General features: G+C 52.8%; 1 protein-coding gene across 2 annotated transcripts in view; it reads left to right on the forward strand.

Moving 5' to 3' along the window:
- The window catches only part of SEPTIN9 (septin 9), a 164,992-nt gene that overhangs the window by 35,152 nt on the left and 102,870 nt on the right, over window positions 1-26,970 (forward strand). Inside the window, exon 1 of one of the 2 annotated variants that reach the window (XM_082678077.1) lies at window positions 24,937-25,272. The exons of the other annotated variant lie outside the window; for it this stretch is intronic. Coding sequence (XP_082534203.1) covers window positions 25,218-25,272 — 55 coding nt within the window. The 5' untranslated portion in view covers window positions 24,937-25,217. Of the gene's footprint in view, window positions 1-24,936; window positions 25,273-26,970 lie in introns of those variants that run through there. 2 annotated transcript variants of the gene reach the window in all.

Consider the following 26,970-nt stretch of genomic DNA (forward strand, 5'->3'; position numbering starts at 1 on the left):
CCAGCGCCTGCTGGGTTTTCATTTTCGCTGAATTTGTGAGAAGAGGCTGCCCAGGTGTTATTTCCACTCACTGCGTCTGCTGCAGCGACGGAAGTGACAGGTGGGGAGCACGGGAAGTAGGTGAGGACGGCACCTCTCCTGGCACCGGGGCTGGAGCTCTGCAGACCTCGCCCGGGGTGGTCCTAAACCGGGCCAGGAAAGCGAGGTTTGAGAGCTCTGGGCTTCGGGGAGGGGTCTCCTGCCACCTCTTCTTTCTTCCCTATTTCTGGTTGATATCTCTCAGTCTCTTTTAAAACTTCCCAAATTTTTACTATGAAAACTTTCAAACACACAGGAAAGATTACGGTGTGAACACTCGCACACCCACCACCTTGATTCTGCGGGGCACATTCTGCTCTCTGCGTCCTCACACTCCCCTCCCTCTAGCCACCAGCACTCCGTGTGGTATTTTTGCATGAGTTTCAAAATCAGTTGCTGGCATCTGTCCACGTTACCCTGTAAACACTTCAGCTTGCTTCTCACTAACCAGAGGCCAGTCTTTGTTTATGGTTCTTTTTCTTTCTTTGAGGTAAGATGTATGTACCCTGAAACGCACAGATCTTAAGGGTACCGCTCTCTGTATCCCGGCTCCTATCAGAGTGTAGAACATCACGATCACCCCTGCATGCCCTTTCCCGATCGGCGTCTGCCTCCGCTGCCCTGGGAGCAACCAAATTTCTGATTTTTTTCTACTATAAATGAATTTTGCCAGTTTGACTACGTATATATTTTTCAGGTGTACCCATGTTGCCCCAGGTAACAGTAGTTGTTCCGTGATTGCTGTATAGTGTTCATTGCATGACCTTTCTCTGGGTTTTTTTGTTTTAGCTCTTCTGTTCATGGGCCCCTGGCTGTTTCCATTTTGGGGGTCTCCTGAATAAAGATTCTTATACAAGGTTTTGTGGACATATGCTTCCATTTCTCTTGTGTAGATACCAAGGAGTAGAATTGTCGAGCCAGAGGATAGGTATCTGTTTAGATTTGTGGGAAAACGCTAGCTCTTTTCTCCAAGCGACTGTATCAGACACTCCCACCAGCAGCGTCTGAGCGTTCTGGGTGCCCCGCATCCCCACCAGCGTTCGGTGCTGTCTCTTTCATAACGTAGTCACTCTGGTGGGTGTGTGGCGATCTCATTCTGGCTTCGATTTGCATTTGTCCGATGACCCATGCTGTTGAGCACATTTTCATGTTCTTATTGGCTTTCCGTATATTTTCCTTTGTGAAACGTCTTTTCAAGTCTGTTGCCCATTTTATTTTATTTTATTTTTTAAAAATCCCTTGCAGCTCTGACAATCTTATTCCTTTAAAAAAATTAATTAATTAATTAGTTTATGGCTGCGTTGGGTCTTCGTTGCTGCACGTGGGCTTTCTCTAGTTGCGGTGAGCGGGGGCTACTCTTCGTTGCCGTGCACGGGCTTCTCACAGCGGTGGCTTCTCTTGTTGCGGAGCACGGGCTCTAGGCATGCGGGCTTCAGTAGTTGTGGCTCGTGGGCTCTAAAGCGCAGGCTCAGTAGTTGTGGTGCACGGTCTTAGCTGCTCTGCGGCATGTGGGATCCTCCCAGACCAGGGCTTGAACCTGTGTCCCCTGCACTGGCAGGTGGATTCTTAACCACTGCGCCACCAGGGAAGCCCCCTGTTGCCCATTTTAAAATTGGGTTGTTTGACTTATTCTTTCTGGATACTGGTCTTTTGTTAGATACATGAATTGCAAATACTTTTTCCCCGTCTGTGGCTTGCCTACTCTTTTCTTAATGATACAGCTTTTGGTGAGCAAAAGTTTGTAATTTAATTTTGACTAAGTTTAAGTTAACAAAGTTCTTTCTTTGTGGTTACCACTTTTTGTGTTCTTTGTAAGAAAGCTTCGCTTACCCCCAAGTGGCGGAGATATTTTCAATGATTTCTTCTAGAAGTTTTACAGTTAGAGCTTTTATGTTGGGTTTAGAAACCCCCTTGAATTAATTTTTCTGTATGGTATGATGTAGGGGGTAAGGTCCATTTTGTTGTTGTTTTATCTGTATGGACATTCAGTTGTTCTAGAACCATTTATTGAAAAGACATTCTTACCCCATTAAATTGCCTTGGCACCGTTGTTGAAAATCAGTTAATTTTGTATATGTGCTTCTATTTCAGGACCCTTGTGTTTTATTAGTATTTTGTCTGTTCTTTTGCCAGTACCACACTAACTTGATTAATGTGGCTTTTTAATACGCTTTGAAATGAGATCTCCTAATATATCCAAAACATCGCTTTGGGTATTCTTGGTTCTTTGAATTTTCTTATAAATTTTAGAAGTAGAGTATCAACTTCTACAAAAATGCTATGTGAATTTTGATTGAGACTGCATTGAATCTATAGGTCAATTTAGGGATAATTGGCATTTTAATAACATTGAGTCTTCTAGTCTTATAAACATGGTATGTCTTCATTTTTTAAGTTTTTTTTTTTTTGTATTTCTCTATTCTCTACAGAATTATGTTGTTCTGTAGTTTTCAATGAAAAGATCTTCATGTCAATAGTTAAATTTATTTCTAACTGTTTTTGGTGCTATTGTAAATTGAATATATATTTTAAATTTCATTTTCAATTGTTTGCTGCTAGTATATAAAAATTATATAAAAATGCAGTGGGTTTTTGTGTATAAATCTTATATCCCGTGACCTTGTCAAATTCATTTATTAGTCTAGCACTTGTTTTGTAGATGTTTCATGATTTACTAGAACAACCATGTTGTCTGAAAATAGGCAGTTTGACTTCTTTCTTTCTGATCTTGATGCCTTTATTTTTCATGCCTTATTTCACAAGCTAGAACTGCCAGTACAATGTTGAATAGAAGTGGTACATGGACATCCTTGCCTTGTGCCAGAAAGTATCATGTTAAATATAGGTTTTCCATATATGCCTTTTGTCAAACTGAGGAGATTCCCTTCTATCCCTAATTTTCCAGTTTTTCATAAGAATGGGTGTTGACTTTTGTAAATACTTTTTCTGTATCTATTGAAATGGTCACTTTTCTTCTTTATTCTATTAATAAGGTGAATTACAATGATTGACTTTTTTTTTTTTTTTTTGGCCGCGCCGCACAGCATGAGGGATCCTAGTTCCCCAACCAGTGATCGAACCTGCGCCCCCTGCAGTGGAAGCACAGGGTCTGAACCCCTGGACCACCAGGGAAGTCACACAATGATTGACTTTTGAATATTACACCAAGAAATAAGTCCAGGAAACTCAATTTATCTATTGAGCTTCCTTTTTATATATTGCTGGATGTGATTTGCCTAGTTTTTTTGTTAAGGATTTTGTGTGTGTGTGTAGATTCATGAGGGATATTGTGTGGTATTTTCTGTTAGTTTGTTTTGCTATTGTCTTGGTCAGGGTTCTTTTGGCCTCAAGGTGATCAAAGTGTTGCTTCCTCTCTATTTTCTGTAAAAGTTCGTATAAGATTGGTGTTGTTTCCTTCCTTAAATGTTTGATAGAAGTCACCAAGGAAGCCATCTTTCCCTAGAGTTTTCTTCTTGGAAAGTGTCTTTTTAAGTTACAAAATTAATTAAAAAACGTGTGTTAGGGAATTCTCTGGCGGTCCAGTGTTGAGGACTCAGTGTTTTCACTGCTGAGGGCCCAGGTTCGATCCCTGGTAGGTGAGCTAAGATCCCTCAAGCTGCACAGCGCAGACAAAATAAAAAATGTATTAAATAAATATTTAATTAAATATATTAAATATAATTTAAATATATATTTATTTAATAGAGAGAGAGAGCCATTCAAGTTTTTTACTTCCTCTTGTATCAATTTTGGTAAGTTGTACTTTGAAGGAATTTGTCTGTTTCTTGTAAGTTGTTGAACTTATTCATATAAAGTTCATAATATTTAGTATCATTTTAATATCCATGGGCTCTTAGGGGGAACCCTTCATTCCTAATATTGGTAATTTATAGTCTTCATTTCTTTTCCTCTCTCTCTTATCAGTCTTGCTATGAGTTTGTTGATCTGTAGATCTTTTTAAAGGACCAACTTTGGGCTTTATTTTGCTTCTATTTTCCATTTCCTTGATTTCTGCTCTTATCTTCATTACTTCCTTCCTTCTACTTACTTGGTGTATCAGTCGGGGCCCAGGCAGGAAACAGAAACCACACCAGTAATTTGAACAGCAAAGTGAAGTATAACGAATTATTAACTGGTAAAAAGTGTTTACTGCAAGGGTGAAAGAGGACTCTGAGGAACACAGAAACAGCAAAGACGAGAAATAAATATTTTAGAAGAAACCGTAGGGGAAAGCTTTGGAACGTTGCATTTGGCAGTGACTTCTTTTTTTCTTTTTTCTTCTTCTTTCTTTCTTTATTATTTATTTTTGGCTGCGTTGAGTCTTTGTTGCTGTGCACGGGCTTTCTCTAGTTGCGGCGAGCGGGGGCTATTCTTCGTTGCGGTGCAGGGGCTTCCCATTGCGGTGGCTTCTCTTGTTGTGGAGCGCGGGCTCTAGGCACGTGGGCTTCAGTGGTTGTGGCACGCAGGCTCAGTAGTTGTGGCTCGTGGGCTCAGTAGTTGTGGCTTGCAGGCTCTAGAGCACAGGGTCAGTAGTTGTGGTGCACGGGCTTAGCTGCTCCGTGGCATGTGGGATCTTCCCAGACCAGGGCTCGAACCCGTGTCCCCTGCATTGGCAGGTGGATTCTTAACCACTGCGCCACGAGGGAAGTCCCTGGCAGTGATTTCTTGTATAAGACACTGAAAAGCACAGGTAACAAAGTAAAAAATAGATAAATTGAGCTTCATCAAAATTAAAAACTTCTGTGACTCAAGGATGGCTATCAACAGAATGCAAAGGCAACCCACAGAATGGGAGAAAATATTTGCAAATCATATATCTGATAAGAAATTCATATCCAGAATATATTAAAAACTTCTACAACTCAATTACAAAAAACCAAACAACCCAATTCAAAAAGTGACAAAGAGCCTCAACAGACATTTCTCCAAAGAAGACATACAGATGCAACAGGCACATGGGAAGATGCTCGACATCACTAATCATTAGGGAAACGCAAATCAAAACTGCAATGAGATACCGCCTCACACTCATTAGAATGGCTGTGATACAAAAACAAACCCAGAAAGTAACACGTGTTGGGGAGAATGTGGCAAAATTGGAAACCTTGGGTGCTGCTGGTGGGAATGTCGAATGTTGCAGCCTCTATGGAAAACAGTTTGGTGGTTCCTCAGAAAATTAAACGTAGAATTACCACATGATCCAGCGATTCCCCTTCTAGTTATATACCCAAAAGAACGGAGAGCAGGATCCAGAGCAGATGCACGTGACAGTGGTCACCAGGGGCTGGGGGAACGGGAAGGCGGGGGGTTCGTGTTTAATGCGGACAGAGCTTCAGCTGGTAAGATGACAAAGTTCTGGAGACGGATGCTGGTGATGGTTGCACAACAATGTGAATGTATTAATGCCACTGGAATGTACACCTGACAATTGTTAAAATGGTACCTTTTATGTTATGGGTATTTTACTGCACACACAAAAGAAGCAGCTACTCCCTCCGGGGCTGAGGGAAGGTACATGAGGAGAAATGAGGAGCTCGGGGTGTCATCCCCGCCTTGCTGCACCTTGGGCTCAGGCCTTGTTGGAGAGTCTGTGGCTGCCACAGACACCTGCGGCCTGCTGGTGGCAAAAAAGTTCTTGCGGGAGGGTGTGGATGGAGTTGGTCTCTAGCAACAGTTTACTGGGTGGCTGAGAAACTTCCGGAGGTGATGTGCAGGTTGGAGCTGGCGTACAGGAAGTGCGCTTGGACCAGATGTCCCAGTGTTGGCTAGGTGCGGGGGCACTGGGAGCGGGGGATAGAGCTGGTCCACGGGAAGGGGCCTGCTGGCTGCTAACTCCGTGGCAGTTGTGCCAGAGGCCGAACAAGGCCCGGGACCAGGAAGAGAAGCCCCTTCCTCCGCTCGGCAGAGAAAGCCTCCCTCTCTGCTCCCCCCAGCGCTGTGCGCATGCGCCTGGTGCAGAGGAAATGGTTCACAGCCAAGTGCAAGGGTGACGGTCAGAGCAGGCGGCCCAGGGATGGAAGGAGCCCGGAGGAGGAAACAGGGTGGGGTGGGAACAGGAGACGCAGCAGAAACTGGAGAAACGCCTTCCACCCCTAGAAGGACCGATGGAGGTTGCCGGGATGCTCAAGACAGATCTTCAAATTCCTGACGTCCGGTCTTGTTTCCCAAGCCCGGAGATCCTTCGAGGCGAAAGGAAAGGAAGGCCTTCCCTCTGGGTGTGTGTGTGTGTGTGTGCGTGTGTGTGCGTGCACACGTATGTGCCCATTTTCCGTTTTTCCATCTTCCTGACACCAGAAAGAATTTCCGTGAGCTTCTCCACCCTTCCCCAGGCTGCATGGGGAGGGGGACATGCACATACACACACACACACGTGCATTCACACAGACTCACACACACACACACACACACACACATATAGGGAGCGCTCCTGCGGGTTGTACCTAGGCCTGACAGGAAACTGGACTCTGGGAAACTTCAGCCCCACCTTTGGCACAAAATCATGTTTTTTGTTGCTGTTCATTCAAAGGAACAGAAAGTGGGGTGGGTGGGGACAGTTTATGTTCAGAAGAGGAGATTTTGCCAGAAGTGTCCGGTGCAGTTGAGAGCTTGTCCTGGCGTTGCGTGCCCCAGCTCTGGGGGGCTCAGGAGACCCACCTGTGCCCCAGGGAGTCTCTCAAGGTCGGGAGGGTCCACACTCCAGGTCGGCCCTTGTCCTGGGGTCCTGGGCCAAGATCACCTGGTCCAGAGCCCCCCAAGCTGGCTGATGAAGTCACCCGGGAAACCTGCTAAAATGCAGGTTCCGGGCCTACCCCGGGGCCCCAGGATGAGATGGGGTGCAGGAAGGGCTCTGGGCTGCCCAGAGTGAGCCGGATGAGGGGCACCAGGATGGCGGGAGACCCCTGACAGCTGGTGCTCGGTGAGCGGCTGGGCTGCCTTTACTGGGGGTATGGGAAAATCCACGGATACTTGCTGACCGGAACTCGGGTGAATGGCCGCTTGATCTTGCCAGTGAGACAAGATGACGGATGAAGACTTTGGCTGCAGGGGTTGAGGGGCGCGGGACACGGTGCCAACTGGGCCACCCTTGCTCAGGCCCTGGATCGGTACTGTGGCTGCCGTAACAAATGACCACAATCCAGGGACTCAAAAAGCCGAAATCAGGGCTTCCCTGGTGGCGCAGTGGTTGAGAGTCCGCCTGCCGATGCAGAGGACACGGGTTCGTGCCCCGGTCCGGGAAGATCCCACATGCCGTGGAGCGGCTGGGCCCGTGAGCCATGGCCGCCGCGCCTGCGCGTCCGGAGCCTGTGCTCCGCAGCGGGAGAGGCCACAACAGTGAGAAGCCCGCGTACCGCAAAAAAAAAAAAAAAACAACAACAAAAAAACGAAATCAGGGTTGATTCCTTCTGGAGGCTCAGAGGGAGGATCCTTCCCATGCCTCTTCCTGGCTCCTGGTGGCTGCTGGTGCTCCGTGACCCGGGGCCACATCACTGTAGTCTCTGCCTCTGTCACCACATGGCCTTCTCCCCTATGTGTCTCTGGGTCCAAATCACCCGCTCCTTTCTCTTATAAAGAGACCAGGTACTGGATTTAGGGCCCCACCCTAACTCGGGGTGCCCTTATCTTGATCACATGTGCAAAGACCTGATTTCCAAATAAGATCATGTTCACAGGTTCCAGGCAGTAGGGTTCCAACATATCTTTGGGGGAGCACAGTTCATCCTGCAGCAGGGCCTGCCTACAGAGGGGCGTCTCCAGGGCTCAGTCCTGAAGGAGGATGTGGATGGACAAGTGAGGGCCAGGAGAGGGGCCTGCATGGCGAGAGGGCTTGAGACGGGTCAGAGAAGGGGACTGGAAGGGGACTGGTGGTTGCCTGCACAGGAGACGCAGAAAAGAGGAGAGCTACAGTCACTGTCTCCAAATATTTGGAGAGTTGTCACGTAGAAGAAAGAGAGGGCTTATTTTGAGTTCCTCCAAAATACAAAACCATAACCAGATACTTGGAAGGTAACAGAAAGTGGAGTTTGACTCATTACCTAAAGAGGAGTTTTTCTTGCAAGTTGCACTTTCTGACAGACGAGCGAGCTCTTCTGCAAAGTAGTGAGTTCCCCATGCCTCGAAGTATTCAAACAGAGACTGTATGCAGATTGTTCAGGATTGCAGTACAAGGGACCTCAGGTTCTTGCCAATGCCAGGCGTCTGTTATTTTATGAGCACTTGAGTTGCAAAGTGTAATATTACTGAGACTATGTCTGTGACAAGGGCCCTCCACCATCAGGCTCCACGCACTCTGCTTTGTCTTTAGGGCAGGGGACCAGGCTGGGCTCGAGCCTACCACCCTTTCTCGCCTGCTCTTTCTCTTTGGCTTCCCGTGCCGACCAAAAGCTCGCTTCACCTGGTTCCTATGGAAACGGAGCCTCAGCCCTGTGGCCCACTCGCCTGGCCCCGACATCATGATTCAGAGCTATGTCGGACGGGTTCTGGGTAAGCACGTGAAGAGAGTCATGCGTATGTATGAACAGACACGCACCCATGCGCTTGGAGGCTTGAGGCAACTCTAATCATAGAGGCAAATCCCTCTAGGTAGAGACCCTCCTGTTCAAGGGTCCCTAGAACAGAGCTCAGCATGGCTTCTCCTGGTTCAAGTGGGAGAATTCAAGAACGCCAGCTCTGCATGTGTAGGATATGCCAACTCTGTTCTAAGCACATAATAACACATGTCTTTTGTTATTTTCTTTTGGCCGCGCCTCGCAGCATGCGGGATCTTAGTTCCCCGACCAGGGATCGAACCCGCGGCCCCTACAGTGGAAGCGCGAGTCCTAACCCCTGGACTGCCAGGGAAATCCCACATGTGTCTTATTTTTACTTATTCAGCAAACCTAGAGCAGTGGTTTTGTGCCAGGCCCTGTCCTAAGCATATTATAAATATGAATACGTTTTCATTTCATGACAGCTCTTGGAAGTAGGTAGTGTTAACCCCATCTTACAGATGAGGAAACAGAGGCATAGAGGGGTACAGGGCCTTACCCAGATTCTGTAGCTCCCTTACCCACACCCACCCCCCATTCATAGACACTCATACACACTCACACGCTCACTCAGTGGTTGCTGTTTCTCCTCTGATGTGAAGCAGGGCTCCTGCCAGCCAGGGCCCTGGTCAGTGTGTGGGTCTCTCTTTGGCCCTGTCGTGCTTCGGGCACTGAGGGATATTCCGGCAGCCTGGTCCCTCTGGTCTGGCCCAGCTCCCAGGAACTGGATTTCTCCAAATGCCTCTGCCCAGCCCGGAGCCTCCCTTCCAGCTGGAGGAAGGGCTGAACGACCCCCTCCTCCCTGGAGGTCACTGGTCAGGTTCAAACCCACCCCCGCAAGCCCCTCCTGCACCATGGAGCCGGCTGCCCGGCCAGTGGACTTTGCTTGTGGATCCAGGCAGCTGTCAGGGAAGGAAATGGCACTTGAGGCGATAATTTCTCCTCTGGGGGAGGCTTTGGGAGAAGCAGCTGAGGGGCCTGGCCTGCCTCCTGCTGCGATTTCCCTGTGCCTTAGGACGGCCATGGGTAGATCACCCCTGGAGTATCTCCCACGGGGAGCAGAGCACAGCACAAGTCTTGTCCACAAGGAATGGATCTAGTCCTGTGACCCAGGCCAGTGCTGGGTGTCTGCAGACATCACATTTCTGACACCAGCTGCGGCAGGCACGGGGACTGTTTTACGAGGAAACAGAGGCTCAGAGACGTTGAGTAACTTGCCCGGACTCCACCAGCTAACAGTTTAGCCAGGAGTCCTCTTTAGGTCTGTGTGACACCAAAAGCCCTGTTCTTCCTGTTACAATTAGGGCCAGGAAAGGATCGAGATGTTTCTCATGAGCTGGGTTCCCCGGATGCTCTGGGCTGCTGGGCTCTTCGTAGTTGCTCAATAAAAGTGCTAAATGAATGGGTTTGTGCTCCCCCGTTGACCTGCGTGACTGACAGCTGATGGCTTTGGCCCAAGTGCCTGTCTCCATCCTCCGATTCGGCATTTCCCTTTGGGGTGTGTGACCTTGAAAACAGTGACCCTCTCCTTTCCACCTTGGACAGCGTCTCCGAGTGGCGTCAGGAGAGCAGCTGGGGATTACCAGCGCCCTGATGCTGGTGGGCTCTGGGCCAGACTCCGCGCCACGGACGAGGAGGTGATTGTCAGCCGCATGTGTACGAAGAGCTTGTGCAAAGGCTCCTCATCCCCCGACCTCCCCCAGCCCCGTCGGTGGCGGGGGGGGGGGGGGGTTGGCTGCCAGGATTCTGTTCTGGAACACTAGCCAGTGGGGGGTCTTGCCTTGTGTCCTGGCTGCTGTGCCTGTTCATTTGTGTCACACAGTGTGTGCAAAGAGCCTGAAGGTGGCTCGTGGGTCACGTGCCCACCCCATGTTCCTTCTACCTGGTAGGTGGAGACCTGCGTCCCACGCACAATGGCTGCTGCGTCTGAAAGGGCTTCACAATGAGGGATGTGATGGGATCCGTGCAAAATCCCTGGAGCCTTTAGAAGCACTCCAGGCTGCCTCCTCCCATGTCGAGGTGCTGAGTTTTCATCCTCAGAAGAAAACCAGCATCTGAATCTTCCAACGATGCAGGGTGGGGTCCTCGCTGCAGGGTGGAGGTCATTCCCAGACCTAGAGGTACTGCCGTAAACAAGGACCCCCATCCTGGGGGACTGGAGTGCCGGCTGCCCGCCGTGGATCGTTTGGGGGAAGCCGTGCTGCCTCTCGGCCCGGTTATCCCTCTGCTGCACAGACACTCTGAGCACCCACCACACCCCCTCACCCCTCCAGCTTCTCCGGAGCATTGTGGGGACCTTGCACCTGGCCTGGACTCCAGTCTGCTCTCCCTGGCCTTTAGGACCTCCTGCAGGGGCTCAAAGCCATGGCCCCTGCTGCCCTGGAGCCTTTTTAGGTCCACACGGATGGATGTGGGAGTCGGACAGGTGGAGCCCATGTCCCAGAGGCTCTACTGGTACCTGGCAGCCTCAGCAGGCCCCCATCCTCCCCGCACCTCTGCTCCTGTGCAGAAACGGGGTACTGGGGAGCCTACCTCCTGGGGGTTCGTGAGGATTCAAGGAGATAATGAATGTAGGAGAGGGCCGGCTTTCAGAAAAGGTCCTCCTCCTGTTTTTCCTCTTGTTCTTATTCCCCCTCCATCTTTTTCTCCCCCTCCAGTCTCACTTTCAGAATTTCTCACCGATTACCTAGTCTTTATACTCATCCAGGACAACTTCTTACACAGCAAGGGCACTGCAGGAGGAGTAGGGACTCTGGGTTCTAATCCTGCCTCTGTCAGTAACAGCTGTGTGACCCTCAGCAAACCACTCTGCCTCTCTAGGTCCAGTTTTCACACCCATAAAAAAGAAAGGGGGTTAAACCGTATGTTATAGATAATAAGAGCTACACTGACCAAGCTCTTGTTTTATGTCAGACACTTTCCACTTATGATCACTAATCCTTTCAATCTAGGTATTGTTCTTAACATAGTCACTGGGAGCTCGGAGAGGTGAAGTAACTTGCCCTCTATCTCATGGCCTGGGGAATGGCCGCCCCGAGTCTGCACCCACCGTTTGGCTGGAGCCCAGGCTCAGCACCTCCTGATGGTCTGGGCACGTGCTTTGTTCCTGACGTGGCTGGTTCCTTTATTCCTTTGCCGCTGTGTTCTGTCCAGCACGCGTCTGACTGTGTAGGTGGCTTTCAAGATCTGTCCCAACATCTAACTCCCTGGAGCAGTCCCAGCCTACTCTGGGCACATGTTTATTGGGTGTCCTCTCTGCTTTATGTTAGCTAGTGTACATCCTCAGATCTTTATGTTCCAGTTTCAAGTACCAAAACAAGCCAACAAAACAAACCTTGGGTGAACTAGACTGTTCATCTTGCTTTAACTACGCTTATCGTATCAGACTCTGCTAGGGCCTCAGTGCATAATGCTAAGAGCCTTGCCCTGCCCTCTCCTGCCCAGATTGTTGGGATGATGGGCACATACCTTTTCAGTCAGGGTGCCGTCTGGCTGCATAACAAAGACTGACACAACAGAGGCTTAAGCAGGAGAGAAGTTCATTTCTCTTCCACTTCCTAATCCGACTGTAAGCAGTCATGGTGGCCCAGAGCAGCAGGGACACAGTTTGTTCCTCCTTTGCTGCTCTGCCATCCCCAACAAACAGCCTGCACCTCATGAAATAAGATGGTTGCTTCAGCTCCTGCAATCACATCTGCACTCCAGCCAGGGGGAGAGGAAGGGGCAGGAGTACCTTAAAAGTTAAACATTTCAGCTCCCCTCCCAATGGCCAGAACCTCGTTACATGACCACTCCTAGCAGCAGGGGTGGCTGGGAAATGTATTCTTTAGCTGGGAAGCCATGTGCCAACTGAAACTTTTGTTACAGTAGAAGAAAGGGAGGTCAGATGCTGGGGGAGCAATTAGGGTCTGTGCCACACACACCAGTAACTCCCTTTGTATGTACAGAGTGGTAGTAAATTCTGCAGTAGGGATTACTCAGGAAAAAGGTGAGACTGGGAAAGAGTTCGCCAAGGAGGTGACCTTTGCACTGAACTTTAGAGGCAAGAGAAATGTCTTAGGTCAGGAATGGCAAGTGGCAAATACGTGCACCAATCTCCCATGCTGAGGCTGGGGCAGACATCATCAGTCAATTATCATCGCATTCTTTCTCCCCGAGCACTGAGGCAGCCTCAGAAACCTCCCTCACATCATGATGGTGGGCCATTGATTGGGTTGGCCTGCTGGTTGAACCCTATTTGCTGTTGCTGTTCTGCCTAGCAAAGGGCTTCCTAGACTTCTCACCCTCCCAAGAAGAAAGAATAAGCTGTAGTGATCTGAGAGTTTCAGCTAGTGGTGTGCACATCTCTTGCCAACTCTGTGCTCAGGGAGGTTACGTTGGTAGCCTGAACTCAGCCATGGTGGGAGTATTGACATCACGGCAATTGGCAAATGTCATAAATCACTCTTTCTCTCGTCCACCGGAGCAGGTTGTTAAACATTTATGAGCACGCCACTGTTTCAGCCTGGTCTTTCAACCTTTCTTAACAAAAATCTTGCTGAAAGTTGAGTACTAATTTCTGTTTTTATGAGGGTTCCTACTGAGCCCTCCTTGGAAGATCTTGCTTTGTCTTGGGGTCACCATTCTGAACGTCAGTTCCTGCTGAGAACTGAAGGTGTAGTGACAAACGGGGGAGACTTGGGAGACCTGTAGGATTAACAGCGGTCGTTGCTGTGTCGTGTTCTGGACGACTGACGCTTCGGCGGCAGATGGGATGAAAGGGCGGCGCTAGGAAAGTGACATGGTTCTGCAGAAAGGGGACATATGTTCTGAGATTTTAGGTCACCAATTGGACAATGCTGGACTTTTTCCTGGATAAATGTTCTAGATTATTCACAGTCAAGTGGTCAAACCTCTCAGCTGCTGGGTTGCACACCCTGCTGACCCAGAAGACCCCATGCACCATATGTAAGCTGCGTCAGTTTCCTTTTCTCCAGTGGTGGGGGATGGGCCCACGGCCTGCCCAGATGTGCAATTTGGTGATTCACTGGCCTAGAATGTCTTCGTTCACCTCCTTGGAAGTGATGCCCCGGGTACCAGAGTCTCCACTTGGACCTGTGAGCAGGTCTATTCTCCATTTGTGTGGCGGCTTCAGCTAACCAGGCAGATTCCCTGCCCTGCCCTTTGGGCCGTGCAGCTCCAGATGTGTGCTCACTTGGGCAGAGCCAGGTCCGTGGCCACGTGGATGGAAGGAGCCACGGAGACCCAGACTCCATGGTCCCTGTTGACCAGACGAGGCCCCATCTGGAATGTCCCCACCCTGTTCCTGAAGGGGAGAAGTTTCTCTCTGCTGAAGAACAGCTGTGCTGAGAAGGTGGCCCATCTGGCTGGCAGGACCGCTGGGGCGTGGGAGGGGCGATGCTCGTGGCTTCCTTCCTCCTTGGGCTGGGGGCTCCCCGTCTCGCTTCCTGCCCTGCAGTGTCACTCCCTGGTGCTGATTCTCTGCTCCGGGAAGCCCACCTCCTGATCCCCGCTGCCTGGCTTCCCCCTCCAGCGAATGGTCTGGGTCAGAGGCTGACCTGGCCACTGGGAAAACCCACGGTAGGGCCTAGAAGGGAGTCCCCCCCACCCAGGGGTTCCAGGGAAGCTCCCTAGAAATGCCAGGGAGGCACCTGCAGAAGGACTGAGAATAAGCCAGGTCGAGGAGGGCGGGAGGGGCCTGCCAGGCTGAGGGAACAGAGTCGGACAGTCGCAGAGCTATGACGCCCGGTGTGTCCAGGAACCGGGAGCAACTGGGCATGAGCAGAGGCAGGGGTGGCCGCCGGAGGTGGAGGCCTGGTTGTCAGCCCTGCCGGGCTCCCACTGTATCTGGAGGGTCGCCGGTCACATTTGCATTTTAGAAAGGCTTCAGCTTGGGGGGAACCAAGACCCCGGGCAGGGAGGCCAGCTTGGAGTCTCCCTCCCCAGAGCCTAGGGCTGAGTGGGTGAGAGAACCTGTGTGTTTAGGTTAAGAAAAGCCAGGACACAAACCCCCAGACCTGCTTCTCAGAGGTGGGAAGGGTGGTAACTGGCGCTCAGCAGCCTCGGCATTCTTGCTCCTGATCGCTGTGGCCGGTTCCCACGTGAGTTAACCTCTCAGCTCCCTGCCTGCAGCAGTCTGCCGGAAGACGGTCTGTCCGCAGATGGGAAGGGGCATGGCTGCCAGGGTCCCCAGGCACCAGAGAGGCACAGAGGGACCTACCCCTGGCTTCGGGGGCCCGGGGTATAGACAGTCCCCGGGAAGCTGTGTGAACCCCGGGCCACTGGCCTCCGGCTGGACAGCCTTTGTCCTCTGTGTCTCCCCTCACACGGCCCGGCCAGAACTGACAAACCCCTGGCAAGGGCCCTGCCGGGCCGAGTCATCTAGGCGAGTGACTCATGCTGGAGGGGGAGAGGGGAAGAGCAGAGGCGGGTGAGTTAATAGGAAACCCATTACGTCCCGGAGGTCACTTCACATGAGGGACAAACGGTCCATTGAGGTTGGTTGGCTGCTGGCTGGCTCTAGCAGCACTTGGGGTAGGAGAGTTCATTATCCAGAAAAGCAATACCAGATTGTCGGGAGGGGCCCCGCCAGCACGCCCCGCTCTTCCTCCCTCCCTCCCACGCGGAGCTGTCTGTTCCCAAGGCTGCCGGCCAGGACCCGGAGCCTGCATCTCAGGTACCCTCTCCCGTGGGGGTCACGGCGGGCCAACGGGCATGTCCAGGGGCACAAAACATCCTCTCGAATTCACGGTGGACTGGGAATGGGCTGGAAAAAAATCCGGCCCCCAGGGAAACTGCACACACATTTTGGCCATGAAGAGGGCGGACACCCCTAATTCCAGGCCCCCAGAAAGATCTCGCAGTAAAACTATAGTCCATGCCCCTACATCTCCTTTTCACTTCTGTATTCTGGAGAAAAGTAAAGTAGATATCTCTTCCATGGGCAAAAGCTGTGGTCAGGCAGACTTTAATTCATTCCTTCCCTCCCCCAACCCCATCTCTTTTAAATACCCCAAACTGGCTAAAGATAGAGTGAGCAGCATTGATAGGTACTGAGCTCCCCGTCACTGGAGGTTTGCAAGGGTAGGTCGATGAGCATTTAGGGGGCAGGCATTGGAGGGGATTCCAGCAGGGTCTGTGGTTGCAAGATAAGTCTTGAAGACACTTCTGAAGTGTGCAGAAGAGGCGGGGAGGGAACCTGTTTCCCTGCCCTTTCCATGCTGACCGGCCACCGCTCCTGGCAATGGGCTGGGGCATTGTCAGAGCATGTGGCCGCAGTCCAAGGGGCCAGGCCGGCTGGCAGCTCCCTGGGGACAACATCGCCTTGGTCACTGCGGTGCTTTAAGCGTGGCCACAGAGGCACTGTTGTCCCCTCTTCTCTGCTTAGATCCCGCTCGGATCCCGTTGTTCCCGCTGATGTGGAACTAGGGCAGGCTGGTGACTCAGCCTCGTCCCCACACTGCAGCAGTGGCAAGCGGCCTTCAGCTTTCGAGCCCTCGGAGCAGGGTGCCTGCTTGAGAAAAGTGGCGAAGAGACCAGGACAGTGATGGCCCCTGGGGACCTGGGAATGTCCTGTCCCCCGGGAAGGTGCCCTGGCCAAGTCTCCTGGCAGCCTTGGGGGTGATGAGTCCACAGCCTGGCACAGTCACTCGCTGCTTTGAGGCTGGGTCGGTACCAGGCCGGCCACTCCCCTGGGGCCCCTTGTGTGACTTTGCAGAGCCATCGGGAGGGCCCGAGCGAATTTCCCATCAGCTGGGGGGTGTGGGAGGCTGAGCGTCCGCCACCCCATCTCTGTATCTCCAGCCTCTACTGGTTGCTAGGAAGTTGGGGACTTCAATCCATTCCAAAGCCCTGTCTAGGGGGCTTGGAGTGGGAACGGAGGGTTGTGGGACTGTGTAAAGAGGGAATAATCAGGAATAAAACATGAGTCATCAAAAGAAGAGTCTTCCTCCTCCCCCATCGTATCTGGGTGATCACTCACCAAACCAGAGTCCCAGACAAACGAATTTGCCAATCAAAGCCCATTGGCTGCACGAATAAACAACTGAGTCTCCAAAGCCACAGCCGGAGTTCAGCTGGTGAGTGGTCATCTTGCAGGGTCCTAATTTCCGCCCTGTCCTTCTGCCTTCCGTGTTAGGGGCCGCTGCCCCCTGCCCTGGCTCCCAGGGTCCCGTAGGGTTTAATATCATCGCAGTAAAGTTTGCAGCGAATCTGAAGGATGGGAGGGGTGGGCAGTGCTGCCCCCCTGGTCATGCTGTCCTAGGACGCAGGGAAACTGCAGCTGATTCAGGCCTGAGCGTCTGTCCACTGGAGTCGAGGGCTCCGGCTCGCTGGGGGTGGGGAAGCCTGTTGGCTTGGGGCCCGAAGGCCAGGAGCTTCCTTTGGTGGCTCAAAAGCATGATTTAGAAGAGAAAGATTTTGTTTAAAAAGTCCCCTGCCTCCGAGATAAGGGCCAGGCCGCTGTGGTCAGAGTTTGCTGTAAATGTTCCGAGCAGAGCAGGCTGGAGCGAGAACTGGGAAGTTTGGGGAACAGATTGATCACGTGCTAAGAGCACGGCATTCCCCTTTGAAGTGAAACCTTCTGGCTGCATTTAAGCAGCCAGGCAGATGGCGTAAGGGTGTTTTGTAGCCTACGCACCGGTTAAATGTCAGCCGTACCCAGACGGGCTTCAAGGGAAGATTCAAATTCAGGCTGCCTGAGAGACTCAGTGGTCTGAAGCATGGTCGCTGCTGATTTCACAGGGTGATAAAGGGACACGGGTCCTGGAGGCCTGGTCCAGTACAGGCAACGCCCCTGCCTGTCACCCTGAGTGCCGGGGCCGGGGCTGGGCTGGTCTGTGTGAGGCTGGCAGGAGCGCAGGGAGTCCAGGGGAGTCCCAAAGGGCCCTCTGCCCCTTTGGGCCGGTTCCCTGTCAGGAGTCCCCGTGACCCTGCCATCCCGCAAAGGGAACTGAATGAACCCTGTCATTCCACAGGCTCTAACAGGGTCTCAGGGGAGTCTCAGGGAGCCTCCATTGCAGGCCTGGAGGCAAGGAAGCAACTGGCTAAGGGGTCTCCTGGGGGACCCTGGGGTGGGCGCTCTGATATTTAAACGGAAAAGACAGGCAGGGAGCCATCAAGGGCAAGACCTGGGGGAGGCCGTCCAGGCAGAGAGGACAGCTATGCAGGAGGAGGCCGGGGGCGCCGAGTGAATAGGTGAGGCTGCAGCGGCGGGTAGAGGCCAGGCACCTGGGACCTCGGCGACCTCGGTAAGGAATCTGCACTCGACCCTTAAGCCGTGGGAGGTGACGTAGTCTGATCCCACTTTTAAAGCCTCGCCGTGATTTCTAGGGCGAAGGGAAGTGCGAGCAGAACAAGCAGGTCAGTTGGGAGGATTTGCAGGAATGCAGGGGAGAGGGGACCACGGCAGGGCACGAGCCAGTTGTTAAGCACAGTCATTATTAAAATTTTAATTATATATTAAGTGTATACAATAGAAAAGACGTGATTTCCATTTCATACAATGTATGTTTTATGAAAAACATATGCTCGAAAATAAATTATTTAAAATTAAATTCTGTGGAATTATCGTACAATCCAGCAATTCCATCTCTGAGTATACCCCCAAAAGAATTAAGTGCAGAGACTCAGAGACATGTTTGTACGCCCATGCTCGTAGCAGCATTATCCGCAATAGCCAGAAGGTGGAAGCATCCCAAGTGCCCATCGATGGATGAATGGATAAACAAAATATGGTACGTGCGTACAATGGAATACCATTCAGCCTATAAAAAGAAGGAGTTTCTGACACACGCCAAAACGTGTGTACCTAGAATAACAAAAGTTGAAGACATTACACTAAATGGAATATGCCAGACACAAGGACAAATATTACGATTCCACCTTACATGAGGTACCTCGTGTAGTCAAATTTGTAGAGACAGCAAGTAGCATGGTGGTTGCCAGGGCCTGGGGCGAGGAGGGGGAAATGGGGAGTTCCTGTTTAATGAGAGTAGAGTTTCCGTTTGGGATGATGAAGACAGTTTTGGAAATGGACGGGGGTGATGGTTGCACAACAGCGTGAATGCACTTAGGGCCACTGAACTGTACACTTAAAGGTGTTTGAAATGGTAGATTTTTTTTTTTTTTTTTTTGCGGTACGCTGGCCTCTCACTGTTGTGGCCTCTCCCGCTGCGGAGCACAGGCTCCGGATGCGCAGGCTCAGCAGCCATGGCTCACGGGTCCAGCCGCTCCGCGGCATGTGGGATCTTCCTGGACCGGGTCACGAACCTGCGTCCCCTGCATCGGCAGGCGGACTCTCAACCACTGCGCCACCAGGGAAGCCCCACATTTTATATTATATATATTTTACCACAATAGAAATGCATCGCTCTATTAGAAAAAATTATAAAATTAAATCGTAGATGTATATGGTATGAATTAAATTACTTACAAGTAATTATATTAAGAACAAAGATAATACCCAGAGCTCACCCCTTCCGAAGTATCTTACTACATTTAACCATCATCTTTGTTCTGTTTTTCTTTTTGAGTTAATTTATTATTTATTTATTTATTGGAGTAAAATTGCTGTACAATGTTCTGTTAGGTTCTGCTGTACAATGAAGTGAATCAGCTATATGTATACCTATATCCCCTCCCTCTTGGACCTCCTTCCCCCCCGACACACATCCCACCCATCTAGGTCGTCACAGAGCACCGAGCTGAGCTCCCAGTGCTGTATAGCAGGTTCCCACTAGCTATCTGTTTTATACATGGTAGTGTATTTATGTCAAACCTAATCTCCCAATTCGTCCCACCCTCCCCTTCCCCCTCTTTGTCCACATGTCTGTTCTCTACATCTGTGTCTCTATTTCTGCCCTACAAAGAGGTTCATCTGTACCATTTTTCTAGATTCCACATATATGCGTTAATATATGATATTTATTTTTCTCTTGCTGGCTTACTTCACTCTGTATGACAGACTCTAGGTCCATCCACATCTCTGCAAATGACCCAATTTTGTTCCTTTTTATGGCTGAGTAATATTCCATTGTATATACGTATCACATCTTAACTCCAGATGGATTAAAGACCTAAATTTAAGACCGGACACTATAAAACCCTTACAGGAAAACATAGGAAAAACACTCTTTGTCATAAACCACAGCAAGATCTTTTTTCACCCACCTCCTAGAGTAATGAAAATAAAAACAAAAATAAACAAATGGGACCTAATTAAGCTTAAAAGCTTTTGCACAGCAAAGGAAACCATAAACAAGACGAAAAGACAACCCTCATAATAGGAGAAAATATTTGCAAATGAAGCAACGGACAAAGGATTAATTTCCAAAACACAAACAGCTCATGGAGCTCAATATCAAAAAAACAAACAACCCAATTAAAAAATGGGCAGAAGACCTAAATAGACATTTCACCAAAGAAGACATACAGAGGGCCAAGAGGCACTTGAAAAGATGTTCAACATTACTATTAGAGAAATGCAAATCAAAACTACAATGAGGTATCGCCTCACACTGGTCAGAATGGCCATCATCAAAAAATCTACAAACAATAAATGCTGGAGAGGGTGTGAAGACAAGGGAACCCTTTTGCACCATCGGTGGGATACAGCCACCATGGAGAACAGTATGGAGGTTCCTTAAAAAACTAGAAATAGAACTACCATATGACCCAGCAATCCCACCACTGGGCATATACCCTGAGAAAACCATAATTCAAAAGGACACATGTACCCCAGTGTTCACTGCAGCACTATTTACAATAGCCAGGACAGGGAAACAACCTAAATGTCCAACGATAGATGAACGGGTCATCTTTGTTCTCGAGTTCTTCACCTCTGCTGTATCTCTATGGTGGAAACACTGTATAACGGCAGCTACTGCAATCTCTTCCCAGCCCCAGTTTCTTTTTTGTTTTTTAATTAATTTTTATTGGAGTATAGTTGATTTACATTGTGTTCGTCTCAGGTGTACAGCAAAGTGGTTTGGTTATACATATACACACATCCGCTCTTTTTTAGATTCTTTTCCCGTACAGGTCATTACAGAGTATTGAGTAGAGTTCCCTGTGCTCTACAGTAGGTCCTTAATAGTTATCTATTTTATATATAGTAGTGTGTATATGTCAATCCCAATCTCCCAGTTTATCCCTCCCCACCCTTTCCCCCCAGTAACCATAAGTTTGTTTTCTACATCTGTAATTCTATTTCTGTTTTGTAAATAAGTTCATTGGTACCATTTTTTAGATTCCACATATAAACGATATCCAGCCCCAGTTTCAACGGTGTCTCATTGGTAGCCCCAAACTGGCCAAGATGGGAATACTTACACCACAGAAATAGGCCAGTGCCACACATCAGGTAGAGTTGTTTTGCCGGTTGTTAAACCTTAGGCAGCATACCTCTGGCAGAGGGGGTGGGCTGGAGGGAGGGAACTTGAGGAGGGACGTAGACTGATCCACGGATATTTGAGGCAGACACTTCCTGATGGCTTGGACGTGGCGGGGAGGGAAAGGGAGAACTCGAGGGTGACGCCTTGATATTTGGCTTGAGCGGCTGGGTAGATGCTGGTGCCGTTTACCGAGATGGTGGGCTGAAGGGGCTTGGGGGCTGTGGAAGGCTCAGCAGCTGACGGACCTGAGGCTCTGGGGCTCAGGGAGGCCCTGCGGGGCGCTAGGTGCACGTAGAGCTGAGACCACATGGCCCCTGCCCCAGAGGAGCCAGATGGTCCACTGCATGGGGTGTCCGGTCCAAAGGCCTGGTTTTGCTGGGCAAAGAGCCACCATCCTCCCTCTGCTCCCCATGCCACCCCCCTGGAGCGTGGGGTCAGGGGTACTGATGGGTGAGCCAAATGGCTGTTTCCGCCCATCTACTTCCTCCTCCCGTTCTCCCCATGCTTTGCAAGGGTCACTCCACCCGGGCTGGACCTGTGGGGTTCCCTTCAGGCCTGCTCCTTCCATCTCCAGAAAGGCTTCATATTCATACGTTTCTCAGCCAGCCCTGGCCTCCAGCTTTTCTGATGAAAACTTGCTGTCTGAGTGCCCCCGAGCCCCCTCGGGACTGCCACCTGCTGGCCAGCGTTCACTGCCGACTGCAGGATTTGGGGCTTATGAGACATCTTTGGGAGAGGCAGCTTTGGCCTAAAGGGATGATTCAGATGGGAGTTTAAGGTCTGTAGGAGGGTCCTGGGGCTGCTGTAACAAAGAACCACAAACTGGGAGGGGCTTAACAGGACAAAAAATTATTCTCCCTCAGTTGGAGACCAGGAGCCTGAACTCAAGGTGTCAGCAGGGCAAGCTGTCTCCGAAGGCTCTGGGGAAGCGTCCTGCTGCTTCCAGCTTCTGGGGTCCCAAGTGTTACTTGATTTGTGGCTGCGTCACTCCCATCCCTGCCTCTGATTTCACGAGGCCCTTTTCTCTGCGCCTCTGTGTCTTCTCCTTTTTGGTCTCTATAAGGACACTGGTCATTGGATTCAGGGCTCACTCTAATCCAGGGTGATCTTGTCTCAAGACCCTTAGCTTCATTCGTCTGCAAAGATCCTTACACCAAGTCAGGTCTCATTCTGAGGTTCGGAATGGACATATCTTTTGGGGGAACCACCATGCACCCCACTACATGTCTCACGGTGGACCTGTGAGGTAGGTGGCCCCTCTGATGTCCCCCTGATCACACCTTCCCCTTGGGCCAGGCCTACAAACGGTCTTGCCTTCCCCCGTGGCCTTGGGAGAGCGCACCATCACAGAATTTGGACGCATGGCAGTTCTTTTGCTCTCGCCAAATTTAAGCTCATTTTCTTCCCTCTTCTGCTGCTGCCGCTGCTTTTATCTGCCCAGCGCCCCTCCCAGGAGTGTCTGTCCAGACCCGGGCCCTGACTGCTCATGCCCTGGGACAGGGGGTCAGGGCACCCTCCCCATCCTACAGGGATCAGGCCTTATTAAAGTCCTGGAGCCCCACTTTGGACACAGTCATCAGAAGTGATCAAAGGATGGGGGATGATTAAAGGGCCGGGGACAGATGATTTAAGCTGAGGAAGAGAAGGCCAAGGAGCAACTGGATTGTCTTCGAGTTTGGAGGAGGTAATTATTACTCGAAGGGTGGTGCCCAGCTGTTTCCCATCTCCTCTGAGGACAGAAAAAAAGAAGAAATAAATGATGTACAATTAGAGCGGTTGGTTAGATACAAGGGTGAACTTCCTGGCTGGGAGTGTGGCCAAGTGCCGGGGTCGGTTTCCTCAGGGAACAGGGGGGAATCTCCTTACCTGGAGGTGTCTAGGCCTGGCCAACGGCAGCCTCAGTGGTTAAGTGAAGGGGGGCCAGAGGCAGGCAGGGGGATGGACTGGACGGGGTCTGGAGCACAGTCCGGCCAACGTTCTGGCCTCGGAGGTCCGCTCCCTCCTGCCATTGTCCTTTGGGTTCCCACAGGGGAGCATTTTGGTGAGGCATGCACCCTGGCTGGGCTCCCTGAGGAGATAAGCTTCAGTATGTTTAGCTCCACTGTGAATGGAAGTGAATAATGCACAATAAGCCAACCTATTCGAATGTGGTAGAACTCCAGGCCAGCGCCCTGGAAGAACAATCGCATGGGTGTGTCTACGCGCACCAGGTGCTTTTTATAAAAACACTGGAGAGAAATGCTGTGGCCCAGGCTGGATGCTGTCCTGTCTCTGAGACCCAGCATCTTCCCAGGGGGTTATGGCATTAGGTTGTTTCTTAGAGGCAGTGGACCACCAAACCCCCAAATACTGGGTGGGCAGGTGGCCAGAAGATTGGACTGTCGGGTGGGCCCAGGTGCTGGTTTTCAGACAAGAAATGCCCCGGGCTGGTGTGGAAGCCACCAGAGGTGCTATTAATGACAGTGGCGACTCCATTTCTGAAACCCCAGCTCCCAGGCAGAGGGTGTGTGCACATCTGAAATGTCTGTGGTTTTGCAGTTCCTTGTCCACAAACTCACTTGGTTGAAAATAGTTCAAAATATCCAAAGCATGGGGGAGGGAGAGACTGCTTTTCTTAAAAAGGAAGGACTCGATTTCATCAGCTTAAGAAATCTCATGCCCAGCGCATTGCACTCTCCGCAAGAGGCCCTGATTAACCGGGATGGCGGTCAGGCCTCAGCATCCCCTGTGCATTTGGGATCGTTCAGAACTGGGGGCGTGGGGGCTGGGAGGGGAGTGGCAGTGACCAGTCTGAGACCCAGGACGAGCTCTCGGGCACTCGCATGCCACCCGGAGGACACCGTATTGCCGAATTGCCCACCAGCTCAGAGAGCGTCTTTCCCTGCTGTTCTCACACAGGCCCCCGACTTGGGGCAGAGGCCCTGGGTCTAAGAAAATGGGAGGATAGGCAGGAGTGCCTAACTGGCTGGGGGGATTGGAAGAGACTCCCTCCCCCCATTGTTGGTGCCAGACCTGGAGGGCCCTTCCTGGCTGCTCTTCAAGTTCCAGCCCATCCTTTTGTCCCCAGCCCTTGGGACCTGACTGCCTTGTAGGTAATAGGGCTTAATCAATGTTTGTCGAATGTACGGAGAAGGGCAGAAATTAACTGGCCGGGAGGGCAAGGCCAGGCCTGAGGTGTGGGCCAGATGGGGCCGAGCCTCACCGGCAGGCCCCTTGCTCCCCGTCGCCTCCCCCAACGCCTCCCTTCAGATACTTTGAAATATCTGCGCCTTACCAGGGAGAACACGGGGTCTACGTTCTGCCTTCAGGAAGCCCCTTGTTGTGCAGCGTTGGAGTGGCACGTGTCCCTGGCGGTTCTGACAAGGGTGTTCCGTCCCTGCCCCGCGTCCCCGGTGGGCCAGTGCCTTTTCTGACACCGCCCCCGAGGGTGCAGCAGCGACCTCGGGGGCGGTGGGCTGGGGGTAGGGAGCAACTGGAGAGGTGCCCCAAGAGGGTGGGATTTGGCGCCCCCCTCCCCGCCCCGGGTCACGTGACTGGCGCTCGCCCCTCGGCTCTTGGCCAACAGGCTGGGCTCCTGCCGGCCGCCAGTCCGAGCGCTTAACCCTTGGAGGCGCTACGCGCGGGAAGGCGGCGGCGAACTTTGTTTGGCTGCGTAAATAAAACCTCCCGCAGAAGGAACCCTGCGCTCCAGGGAAGGGGAGGAATCTCTTCCCCCCTCGGCGCCGCCCCCGCGCCGCCGCCCGACCTCCACATCCGCCCACATCTGGCCTCAGCGGGGCGTCGGGGGGGGAGGGCGCCGGGGCCGCGTCCGTCGCCGTCCCCTGGGCGCGGGCCAGGCGGGTAGAAGGGGGGGCTCTCGGGTCGGGCGCCCGGGACTCGGCCTGTCCCCGCGGCGGCCGCTCGGGTCCCAGCCCCCCAGGCCCAACCTTGACAGGCGGGCGGAGCAGCCAGTGCGAGAAGTGGAGGCCGGGCCGCGGGTGCGGGAACCTGATCCGCCCGGGAGGCGGGGGCGGGGCGGGGCGGCGGCGCGGGGAGCAGGGAGCGCCGGCGCCCGCCCGCCTCCCCCATTCATTCAGCCGAGCCCGGGGGCCGAGGGGCTCCGGCGGCCAGCTCTACACGGCGGGAGCGCGGGCGCGGCCCCCCAGCCAGCGCGCAGGGCCCGTGCCGGCCGGGGCGCTTCATTGCCGCAGCCCTCCGCGCGTCGCGCCGCCCGCGAGCCACCATGTCCGACCCCGCGGTCAACGCGCAGCTGGACGGGATCATTTCGGACTTCGAAGGTGGGTGCCGGCCGGCCACCGTGCCGCGGGCGTGCTCGGGGGCCCCTCGGGGCGGACCTCAGGCGAGACGGGGGCGCGGACGGGGAGGGAGGACCCAGATGGGGTGCCCTCCCGCCGCGCCCCCCGCCCCGCGCCCGCGTCGCCTCCGTGGAGCACCCCGTTAGGGGGACACGGGGACCGCGCGCCCTCGCTGGCCCCTGCGCTCGCCCTGCGCGCTGCCGCTGGGTTTCCTTCCTTTTATTGTTGTTTGTGTTTGCCGAGCGACGACAGTCTCCTCGAGGGTTCGCGGGGCTTCCTCAAACGGCCCTGGCGCGCGGTTTCCCTCTCAGCTGTCGCTCAGTCCTATCCCTCCCGCGCTCCCCGTCGGCCTCGGGGCCCTGGCCCTGCGGCGGGTTGGGGGAGTTCGCTACCCGCCCCCGCGTCCCGCCCGCAGGACAGCCCCCTCCCCCACACCAGTTTCGGAGCCGGGGCTGAGCCGAATCCGGGCTGGGCAGGGACCCGAGTGGACACGGCCCAGGCCGCGGCGAGTGTAGAGGAGGGCGTCCCATCGGCCCCCATCCGGGCCTGGGGACATCCTCCTCGTCCTCCCGGAGTCCGGCTGTGGGGGGAGGAGGGGCCTGCTTGCTGGTTGGGAGCGCGTTTTGGTCCCCTCCCCCCTCCTGGGTTTACAAAGTGTTGAGAGACTTGGGGGGCTTCTCCCGCCGGGTGCGGTAGGGCATCCCGGTCCTGGGCTCGTGTGTGTGGTTTTCGTGCGTCCTCGTGACTGCCTGTGGCTCTGCGTCCTGCGTCTTGGGGAGTAAATAAAGCGGTCGGAAGGGAAGCTCACACAATAGTCTCCAGCACTTAGGGGCCGGATTTCTGAGGGGCGGGTCTGCCTCTGCTGGGATCTGGAGCCCCCGCCCCTCGGAGGGGCTCCCAGGCAGCCTTGGGCAGAGCCCTCTGGTGGACCTGGCCTTGGGAAGGCTGGGTCGAAAGGAGTTAACAGACGTCCAGGTGCCAGGCCTTGCGGGGAGGTGCCCCTCCCCCAAGGGCAGAATCAAGACTGGGATCTTCTGGGGGTCCAGAGCCCAGCCATGCACGTGGCCCACCGGAGATCAGCCCCATCTGCGCGGGGCACTTCTCCGGGACCAGAGCTTGGCTGCGCCCCCAGCAGAGCCCCAGAGGCGGTGATTCTGGGCTGGGCCTGGACTGGCTTAGCAGGGGGTGGAGAGACAGGAGGGGGTGGGGTCAAGTGGCCGGCTTGCCCTGTGCGAGGGATGGTCTGCTGGGGGCTGGCTCTGTGGTTGGAGCACTTTTCCGACTCTGACACTGGGCACTGAACAAGGGGAGTGGGGGTCTGCAGAGCTGTGATGGCTTGTACCCGAACATCGGGACCTCTTGGGGCGCATGCTCATACCCAGCATGTTCCCCGAGTCTCCTTCCTTCTGTTTCGCCTTCTGCTTGCCCCCAGCAGCCCTCCCGCAGCTCCTCAGGGGCCTTTCATCTCCTGAGTGTCCGAGCGGGAGAACTGGCCCATCTGGAGACTGCTGCCGCCTTCAGGTTCCGCGCTGTGTGTGCTTTTCTCCTGTGGCCTGTGGGAGTTAGGCTGGCCTGCGGTCCCTGACCTGGAAGCGGAGCTTTCTGGGGTTTCAGGGGATGAGATGGGAGCCCTGAAGCAGGATCGGCAGGAGGAGGTTTGGGGGTTGTGTGGTCTGTCAC

This window comes from Grampus griseus, assembly GCF_964374135.1.
Source record: "Grampus griseus genome assembly, chromosome: 20".
Classification (NCBI taxonomy): domain Eukaryota; kingdom Metazoa; phylum Chordata; class Mammalia; order Artiodactyla; family Delphinidae; genus Grampus; species Grampus griseus.